Source organism: Sinocyclocheilus rhinocerous, unplaced genomic scaffold (genome assembly GCF_001515625.1).
Source record: "Sinocyclocheilus rhinocerous isolate Xijiao unplaced genomic scaffold, SAMN03320098_v1.1 scaffold404, whole genome shotgun sequence".
NCBI lineage: Eukaryota > Metazoa > Chordata > Actinopteri > Cypriniformes > Cyprinidae > Sinocyclocheilus > Sinocyclocheilus rhinocerous.
In genome coordinates, this window is record NW_015628680.1 from 406826 (window position 1) to 418383 (window position 11558).

At 42.7% G+C, this 11558-nt stretch overlaps 1 protein-coding gene across 1 annotated transcript in view; it reads right to left on the reverse strand.

Moving 5' to 3' along the window:
- Nucleotides 1–454: 454 nt before the first annotated feature.
- LOC107737962 (procollagen-lysine,2-oxoglutarate 5-dioxygenase 3-like) overlaps nucleotides 455–11558 on the reverse strand; it is a 25208-nt gene continuing 14104 nt past the window's right edge. The window contains exons 15-20 of the mRNA XM_016549614.1: nucleotides 11400–11471; nucleotides 8396–8500; nucleotides 3248–3394; nucleotides 2054–2179; nucleotides 1496–1642; nucleotides 455–1124 (exon numbers count right to left, since the gene is read on the reverse strand). Coding sequence (XP_016405100.1) covers nucleotides 1011–1124; nucleotides 1496–1642; nucleotides 2054–2179; nucleotides 3248–3394; nucleotides 8396–8500; nucleotides 11400–11471 — 711 coding nt within the window. The 3' untranslated portion in view covers nucleotides 455–1010. The remainder of the gene's footprint in view (nucleotides 1125–1495; nucleotides 1643–2053; nucleotides 2180–3247; nucleotides 3395–8395; nucleotides 8501–11399; nucleotides 11472–11558) is intronic.

The window sequence follows — 11558 nt, forward strand, 5'->3', positions numbered from 1 at the left end:
TAATTTTGCCATTAATTGTAATAATGCAGTGAGACTTTAGTCTGACAGCAGCCAGTGCTCCACAGAGATCTGATCTGATCATCATCAGTCCATCTGTGAATACATGAAGAAACAGAGACAGACTCAATCCAGAAGAACTGTGGCAGACGCTTGAAACCGTGCTCATTTTCAGTGGTCAAAAACCAAATGTGCGTCACTTTTGATGTGGGTTTTCGAGCACTGAAAATGTGCATGTAACAATATACTCCTGGAGCCATATTAAATCCCAGTATCTCTGGAACTGAACCATACAGGGCCTTAAAAATGAAGATACCGAAAGAAAAGTTTTTAACAAACTAACATCTAAAAGGATATTAAGATATCTGGCTCTGTATCTCAGTTTTCGTACCTGGGAACAGCAGCACTGTTTACTGAAGCAGGAGGGAAAGGTCAATAAAACTCAACAACATTTTATGAGGAAATACAGTTTTATGTTTGTTCAGCATTGTGCAATATTTGTTCCTGCAGTGACACAGTTAAACTTTACATATGATACACATCATATTAATGTGACTTCATTCAATCGGTATCAAATGTTGTTTAATGATCAATTAACTGCTCAATTTAAAGTACATATGATTCTGGGATAATTCTGAAGAATCTGCTTTTAGAAGTCATAATCCAGTAAATGACACCAGCTTCTGTTTCCAATATTTATTTTCCAAAAAACAACAAATAATTTAAAAGCAGTTTGTACAAAGCTCGAGTACAAAAGCTAATTCAGGACTAATGCTCTTAAAAACATCTGTGATTCGATTATTCTATAAAATCAAGTAAAAATACTCTTTTCATCAAACTTTAAGGTTGATTTGTGTTGAAGGAGTGAAAGTGTGACCTCAGATTGGTGACGATCCGCTCATATGTAACATCTCAGGTTTAATTTACAGAGAAACACACAGACACAGACACAGACACAGACACACACACACACACACACACACACACACAGACAGAGAGAGTTCACGTAAGCTTCAAGGGTCAACAAACGACACCATGATGTATCGTGTTCCTCGAGTGACGGGAAGCCCCTCGTGATAGTGCGTCAGACGGCCCGGATGCATGAACGACCAGCCCTTCCTGGGAGACTCAAAAAAAAAATAAGAAGAGCAATTATTTGAAATAGATATGTTTTGTCACATAAATGTCTTTACTGTCACTTTTCATCAATTTAATCTTTGAAAAACATTTTGAATGATTATGTATCATTTATCACAAAAATACGAAAATATGAATTGATAATAATCAGAAATGTTTGTTGAGCAGCAAATCAGCATATTAGAATGATTTCTGAAGATCATGTGACACTGAAGACTGGAGTAATGATGCTGAAAATACAGCTGCGCATCACAGAAATACATTACAGTTTAACAGATATTAATAGAAAACAGCTGTTTTACATTTAAAATTTAAAATCAAAATGTTGATTAGCCTGAGATTTAACGGACTGTCGTCTCACCTTCGGATAGTATCCTGGGTAGAGTTTCTCCGTCACAGGAACGATGTAGTCTTTGAGGAACTTCAGCCACTCTTTCTCATACTGGATCTGATTCATGTGAATATCGACTGTAGGAACGTTCTCATAACCTCCAGATAACCGTTCATCCTGAGAGAGACACACACATGAGCTGCGGCTTTACACACACACACACACACACAACACACAGAGAGAGACACACACACACACACAGAGAGACGAGTGTATTATGTGTTTATGGGTAGAAACACTCTAATTAACACAACAAAGACAATGGAAAGTTTATTTACCTCATAATCAATGTTTTTTCTGTTGAGCGCGATGTTAACGGTGAACGTGGAAGAATCATGATGCGGACGGAGCGATGGCTGCTCATCAGGACGATAACGAACCACAAAATTCATCACAGCCTGAGCCTGTAACACACACACACACACAGAGACAGACACACACACACACACACACACTCACACACACAGGTTTGTTTATGGGTAGAAACACTCTAATTAACACAACAAAGACAATGGAAAGTTTATTTACCTCATAATCAATGTTTTTTCTGTTGAGCGCGATGTTAACGGTGAACGTGGAAGAATCATGATGCGGACGGAGCGATGGCTGCTCATCAGGACGATAACGAACCACAAAATTCATCACAGCCTGAGCCTGTAACACACACACACACACACACACACACACACACACACAAGTTTGTGTCACTCAGTTATTTTACACTCATTTTCACTAGTGTTCAGTAGTTTGGGATAAATACGATTTAATGTTTTTTAAAGAAGTCTCTTCCGCTCGGCAAGGCTGCATTTATTTGGTCAAAAATACAGTAAAATATTATTAGAATTTAAAACAGCTGTTTTCTATGTGAATACATGTTAAAATGTAATTTATTCATGTGATGCGCAGCTGTATTTTCCGCATCATTACTGCAGTCTTCAGTGTCAGAAATCATTCTAGTATGCTGATTTGAAAGAAGCTCTTATGCTCATCAGGACTATATTTATGCATTTATTTTATCAAAATAACATCAGTTTAATCTTTGAAAAACATTTTGAATGATTATGTATCATTTATCACAAAAATACGAAAATATGAATTGATAATAATCAGAAATGTTTGTTGAGCAGCAAATCAGCATATTAGAATGATTTCTGAAGATCATGTGACACTGAAGACTGGAGTAATGATGCTGAAAATACAGCTGCGCATCACAGAAATACATTACAGTTTAACAGATATTAATAGAAAACAGCTGTTTTACATTTAAAATTTAAAATCAAAATGTTGATTAGCCTGAGATTTAACGGACTGTCGTCTCACCTTCGGATAGTATCCTGGGTAGAGTTTCTCCGTCACAGGAACGATGTAGTCTTTGAGGAACTTCAGCCACTCTTTCTCATACTGGATCTGATTCATGTGAATATCGACTGTAGGAACGTTCTCATAAACGCTCACTCACACTCGCACATTCACACACTCACACACACACTCACACACACTCACGCGCACACACGCTCACTCACACTCGCACATTCACACACTCACTCACACACACACACTCACACACACGCGCACATTCACACACTCACTCACTCTCACACACACACACACACACACACTCTCACAAGGGGTCGACCGATATGTGTTTTTCAAGGCCGATGCCGATACCGATTATTACAGATCAAGTAGACCGATAACCGATATTTTGAACCGATATACTGCCTTCGGATAGTATCCTGGGTAGAGTTTCTCCGTCACAGGAACGATGTAGTCTTTGAGGAACTTCAGCCACTCTTTCTCATACTGGATCTGATTCATGTGAATATCGACTGTAGGAACGTTTTCATAACCTCCAGATAACCGTTCATCCTGAGAAAAACACACATGAGCTGCTGATTTACTCGCACAATCACAATCACACACACACACACACACTCACTCGCACACTCACTCACTCACTCACTCACTCACTCACTCACTCACTCACTCACTCACTCACTCACTCACTCACTCACTCACTCACTCACTCACTCACTCACTCACTCACTCACTCACTCACTCACTCACTCACTCACTCACTCACTCACTCACTCACTCACTCACTCACTCACTCACTCACTCACTCACTCACTCACTCACTCACTCACTCACTCACTCACTCACTCACTCACTCACTCACTCACTCACTCACTCACTCACTCACTCACTCACTCACTCACTCACTCACTCACTCACTCACTCACTCACTCACTCACTCACTCACTCACTCACTCACTCACTCACTCACTCACTCACTCACTCACTCACTCACTCACTCACTCACTCACTCACTCACTCACTCACTCACTCACTCACTCACTCACTCACTCACTCACTCACTCACTCACTCACTCACTCACTCACTCACTCACTCACTCACTCACTCACTCACTCACTCACTCACTCACTCACTCACTCACTCACTCACTCACTCACTCACTCACTCACTCACTCACTCACTCACTCACTCACTCACTCACTCACTCACTCACTCACTCACTCACTCACTCACTCACTCACTCACTCACTCACTCACTCACTCACTCACTCACTCACTCACTCACTCACTCACTCACTCACTCACTCACTCACTCACTCACTCACTCACTCACTCACTCACTCACTCACTCACTCACTCACTCACTCACTCACTCACTCACTCACTCACTCACTCACTCACTCACTCACTCACTCACTCACTCACTCACTCACTCACTCACTCACTCACTCACTCACTCACTCACTCACTCACTCACTCACTCACTCACTCACTCACTCACTCACTCACTCACTCACTCACTCACTCACTCACTCACTCACTCACTCACTCACTCACTCACTCACTCACTCACTCACTCACTCACTCACTCACTCACTCACTCACTCACTCACTCACTCACTCACTCACTCACTCACTCACTCACTCACTCACTCACTCACTCACTCACTCACTCACTCACTCACTCACTCACTCACTCACTCACTCACTCACTCACTCACTCACTCACTCACTCACTCACTCACTCACTCACTCACTCACTCACTCACTCACTCACTCACTCACTCACTCACTCACTCACTCACTCACTCACTCACTCACTCACTCACTCACTCACTCACTCACTCACTCACTCACTCACTCACTCACTCACTCACTCACTCACTCACTCACTCACTCACTCACTCACTCACTCACTCACTCACTCACTCACTCACTCACTCACTCACTCACTCACTCACTCACTCACTCACTCACTCACTCACTCACTCACTCACTCACTCACTCACTCACTCACTCACTCACTCACTCACTCACTCACTCACTCACTCACTCACTCACTCACTCACTCACTCACTCACTCACTCACTCACTCACTCACTCACTCACTCACTCACTCACTCACTCACTCACTCACTCACTCACTCACTCACTCACTCACTCACTCACTCACTCACTCACTCACTCACTCACTCACTCACTCACTCACTCACTCACTCACTCACTCACTCACTCACTCACTCACTCACTCACTCACTCACTCACTCACTCACTCACTCACTCACTCACTCACTCACTCACTCACTCACTCACTCACTCACTCACTCACTCACTCACTCACTCACTCACTCACTCACTCACTCACTCACTCACTCACTCACTCACTCACTCACTCACTCACTCACTCACTCACTCACTCACTCACTCACTCACTCACTCACTCACTCACTCACTCACTCACTCACTCACTCACTCACTCACTCACTCACTCACTCACTCACTCACTCACTCACTCACTCACTCACTCACTCACTCACTCACTCACTCACTCACTCACTCACTCACTCACTCACTCACTCACTCACTCACTCACTCACTCACTCACTCACTCACTCACTCACTCACTCACTCACTCACTCACTCACTCACTCACTCACTCACTCACTCACTCACTCACTCACTCACTCACTCACTCACTCACTCACTCACTCACTCACTCACTCACTCACTCACTCACTCACTCACTCACTCACTCACTCACTCACTCACTCACTCACTCACTCACTCACTCACTCACTCACTCACTCACTCACTCACTCACTCACTCACTCACTCACTCACTCACTCACTCACTCACTCACTCACTCACTCACTCACTCACTCACTCACTCACTCACTCACTCACTCACTCACTCACTCACTCACTCACTCACTCACTCACTCACTCACTCACTCACTCACTCACTCACTCACTCACTCACTCACTCACTCACTCACTCACTCACTCACTCACTCACTCACTCACTCACTCACTCACTCACTCACTCACTCACTCACTCACTCACTCACTCACTCACTCACTCACTCACTCACTCACTCACTCACTCACTCACTCACTCACTCACTCACTCACTCACTCACTCACTCACTCACTCACTCACTCACTCACTCACTCACTCACTCACTCACTCACTCACTCACTCACTCACTCACTCACTCACTCACTCACTCACTCACTCACTCACTCACTCACTCACTCACTCACTCACTCACTCACTCACTCACTCACTCACTCACTCACTCACTCACTCACTCACTCACTCACTCACTCACTCACTCACTCACTCACTCACTCACTCACTCACTCACTCACTCACTCACTCACTCACTCACTCACTCACTCACTCACTCACTCACTCACTCACTCACTCACTCACTCACTCACTCACTCACTCACTCACTCACTCACTCACTCACTCACTCACTCACTCACTCACTCACTCACTCACTCACTCACTCACTCACTCACTCACTCACTCACTCACTCACTCACTCACTCACTCACTCACTCACTCACTCACTCACTCACTCACTCACTCACTCACTCACTCACTCACTCACTCACTCACTCACTCACTCACTCACTCACTCACTCACTCACTCACTCACTCACTCACTCACTCACTCACTCACTCACTCACTCACTCACTCACTCACTCACTCACTCACTCACTCACTCACTCACTCACTCACTCACTCACTCACTCACTCACTCACTCACTCACTCACTCACTCACTCACTCACTCACTCACTCACTCACTCACTCACTCACTCACTCACTCACTCACTCACTCACTCACTCACTCACTCACTCACTCACTCACTCACTCACTCACTCACTCACTCACTCACTCACTCACTCACTCACTCACTCACTCACTCACTCACTCACTCACTCACTCACTCACTCACTCACTCACTCACTCACTCACTCACTCACTCACTCACTCACTCACTCACTCACTCACTCACTCACTCACTCACTCACTCACTCACTCACTCACTCACTCACTCACTCACTCACTCACTCACTCACTCACTCACTCACTCACTCACTCACTCACTCACTCACTCACTCACTCACTCACTCACTCACTCACTCACTCACTCACTCACTCACTCACTCACTCACTCACTCACTCACTCACTCACTCACTCACTCACTCACTCACTCACTCACTCACTCACTCACTCACTCACTCACTCACTCACTCACTCACTCACTCACTCACTCACTCACTCACTCACTCACTCACTCACTCACTCACTCACTCACTCACTCACTCACTCACTCACTCACTCACTCACTCACTCACTCACTCACTCACTCACTCACTCACTCACTCACTCACTCACTCACTCACTCACTCACTCACTCACTCACTCACTCACTCACTCACTCACTCACTCACTCACTCACTCACTCACTCACTCACTCACTCACTCACTCACTCACTCACTCACTCACTCACTCACTCACTCACTCACTCACTCACTCACTCACTCACTCACTCACTCACTCACTCACTCACTCACTCACTCACTCACTCACTCACTCACTCACTCACTCACTCACTCACTCACTCACTCACTCACTCACTCACTCACTCACTCACTCACTCACTCACTCACTCACTCACTCACTCACTCACTCACTCACTCACTCACTCACTCACTCACTCACTCACTCACTCACTCACTCACTCACTCACTCACTCACTCACTCACTCACTCACTCACTCACTCACTCACTCACTCACTCACTCACTCACTCACTCACTCACTCACTCACTCACTCACTCACTCACTCACTCACTCACTCACTCACTCACTCACTCACTCACTCACTCACTCACTCACTCACTCACTCACTCACTCACTCACTCACTCACTCACTCACTCACTCACTCACTCACTCACTCACTCACTCACTCACTCACTCACTCACTCACTCACTCACTCACTCACTCACTCACTCACTCACTCACTCACTCACTCACTCACTCACTCACTCACTCACTCACTCACTCACTCACTCACTCACTCACTCACTCACTCACTCACTCACTCACTCACTCACTCACTCACTCACTCACTCACTCACTCACTCACTCACTCACTCACTCACTCACTCACTCACTCACTCACTCACTCACTCACTCACTCACTCACTCACTCACTCACTCACTCACTCACTCACTCACTCACTCACTCACTCACTCACTCACTCACTCACTCACTCACTCACTCACTCACTCACTCACTCACTCACTCACTCACTCACTCACTCACTCACTCACTCACTCACTCACTCACTCACTCACTCACTCACTCACTCACACACACACACACACACACACGCACGCACGCACGCACGCACACCCAATCTCACACTTGCTCACGTGCACACACACTCACTCTCGCACACTCACTCACACATACTCTCACTCGCACACTCACGCAGGCACACACACTCGCTGAGGTCGCTGACCTTGTTTTTTCCTCCAGACCATCCGCCAAAATCCTCCATGGTCTCAACAAGCTCATCACACATTCTCTCAGAGAATGCTGGAAACCAGTAGACGTCTGGACAGGGCTGAAACACACACACACACACACACACTCCAGTTTAACTCTTTAAAGCCTGACATATGAAATAACAGTCAGAAAAATCTAATGTCTTCAAATAGAGCAGTTTATTGAACTTTTAGACGAATATTAAAGAAAAGCTAAAGCAAAAGTTTGCAAATGTGTTTTTATGTTTTATATCATATTTGATCAATCAGGGCTTTATGGCTCATATAGTCTGATCTAGTGAGAATATGAAGAAAAAAATAGCTTCTCATGCTTGTAATGCAAATCAATGAGATCTTTCTAACAGTAGAGCAGATACTGACATAAAATGATCTAAATATCAGTCGTCGCTCTATATCTCCAGTAATCTGTCTCAGTGAGATGAGATTGAAATGCTCCAAACATATAATGCAGTGATTGAGAGCTGAAGAAATAACGGCTCCTCAGAAGATGTGAGATGTTCTGGAGGCTTGTGAAGATCATTCCTCCGCTGAGGAACAGTGAAAGTAAAGCTTCTGGAAACAAACGCTCCTCAAAAGATCCTGAGGATCAGATTTGAGACTCTAAAACATGATTGATGGAGAATCAAGTAAAGCTGAGCTGCTTCAGTCCAGTAAGTGTTCATCTGGAGATATTACTGCAGTTATTCTGACCTTTACTTGATCAAAATCAGTCAAGACTTGACACGAGAAGCTCCAGCTGAAGCCATTACACTAAAAGAGCTTTGACTTGATAAAAAAAGTCTAAAGTATTAATCAATAGGTTGTGTGGTTTTTCACCAAAGTTTTGATCATGTTGATCACTTAGAAGCTGTTTTGCGCATTAAATATTTCTGCATCAAATATTATTCTGTACAGGCTTTAAAGGGTTAAGCAATGGATGCATTGTTACATCATTTGATTAGCTTGTGTCGTTCTAAAACCTGCACTTTTTCACAAAATATCAAACCCATTTGTAATACAGTCTGAATTGAAAGATATGTGGAAGGATGTGTTGTAAACAGCATTTTGTTTACGTATTTATGCATTTGTTTATGCCCTTTCATCAGTAATCAGTTTTTAGCACCACTTTTTAACTTTGCCCTTTGCTGTACTTACTTCTGTCAAGCATGAAACTCCTAATTTATGTTAACTGCTCTGAAATCTGTAGCACCGATGTAATATCTATCGCAGATCTCTGCTGGAGAAGGAGTTTCAGCTCGTTGAATGTCTGTCCTGCCAGAGCAGGTCTGGGATTCATTTGCGTAAAACAAACTGCAAATTGTCCATAACATGCTGTAAGAAGTGCCTTGATTCACTTTGTTAAAATGGACGGAAATCCATCCACTAATTGATTGCTGCATATTCAGTAACAAAGCTTCTGATTGGTTTACTTGTGCTCTGATTGCTATTTATGTTCGGCTTTGATGCATTTCCCGCCGAGCGTTTCTGAGAGTCAGGTTTCACTGTGAGTTACTGCAGACTCAGTCAGTCAGTCCAGTAGCCCACTGTAAAAGAAAAAAAGAAGAAAGAAAGTGGAATTATTGATTTCAAACAAGACCAAGATCAACAATGGACCCCATTGACTTTCATTGTACAGACTAACTAACTAAGTTCCGGTAACTAAAAAAAAAAAGAATATATATAACAAACTATTATTTTTACTAGTGTTGAAATATACCCTTAATTTACTTAATTTTTTTTTACCATACTTTTCACCATGTGGAACTGACCAAACTTTATAGAAGACTTTTTTAAAGAAAGTAGAATTAAAGAAGTCTACTTTTTTTTTCTATAAAAAAATAAAAAAATAGATAGATAGATAGATAGATAAATAAAATAAAGATCAACACTGGACCCCATTGACTTTCACTGTAAATAAATAAATAATAAAAGGTCAAGAAACCAATACCTTTGTGTGTTATTTGTGTGTTAAAATATACCCTTATTTTACTCAGATTTATCAATACATACTTTGATCATATGGACTGAATGAACAGTATCAGTTACTTTACTGACGTGAGACACCATAAACACTTAATTGGAAATGTGTTTGAACAATGATTTTAATCAGTTAATTTAATAATAAAGTTGGGTTACATGTCACTGAGATGAGAAATACAAATGAACTTGAACTTACAAAAAAAAAAGAAAAAAAGAATTACTGTTATTTTTTTCCTTATTTCTCTACTTTAGTTTGTCATGTTAACTGCACTAACAGCAGTGAGTTTGGGCAGCTGTGCTCTGCTGTAATCGCGTGTATCGCGTGTATCCGCGGTTAGATGGCAGCAGTCAGCCGTCTTTGCGCATGTCATTGTGTCTGAATTCACTAGATTGTGAGGGGAAAGTCATTTAGAAATCCACGAGAAATAACAGCAGAGAAAAGGAAAGCGCGCATTGAAGGACAGAGAGCGACATCAGGAAGAGGAGGAGCGCTGATCAGGTGAGATGACTGCAGGTAGCACAGTACCTTTCTTTAACTATCAGTTTCTTTTTCTCTTTTTTTTGTGGTCTTTTAGAAATTAATTCTTACCGGTTTATGTAATTAATCTACTAACATTGACATGAATCACATGAGAATTCCGTCATTTCTCTCATATCTCAAACTATGTGTTGTTTAATATTCTCTGGCAAATGACAGTGACTGAAAACATAAATAAGATAAAATAAATAAGCTTTTTTTTAGCTAAAGCTAATTTTCTGACGCTTACTTGATAAAAACCAGTCAAGATCTGACATGAGAAGCTCCAGCTACAGTTACACTAAAAGAGCTTTTACTGGATAAACAACTTTAAACTATCAATCAGAGACAGAAGACATGCAGGAGATTGAGTGCGAAACAGCAGAGTTTGATCATGATCATCATTTAGAGACAGAAATTACATCAAATATGATACAGTAGCTTTATAGGGTTAAAGAGTCACATCAGATCTTCAGTCTCACCTGCTCAACGAAGTTCTCATCGTCCTCAAAAATCTTGGAGTAATCCTCATGGATGTATTTCTCTCTCCAGTCCTGAGATCACACACACACACACACACACACAGAGAGAGAGAGAGAGACACATACACACAGAGAGAGAGAGAGAGAGAGAGAGAGACA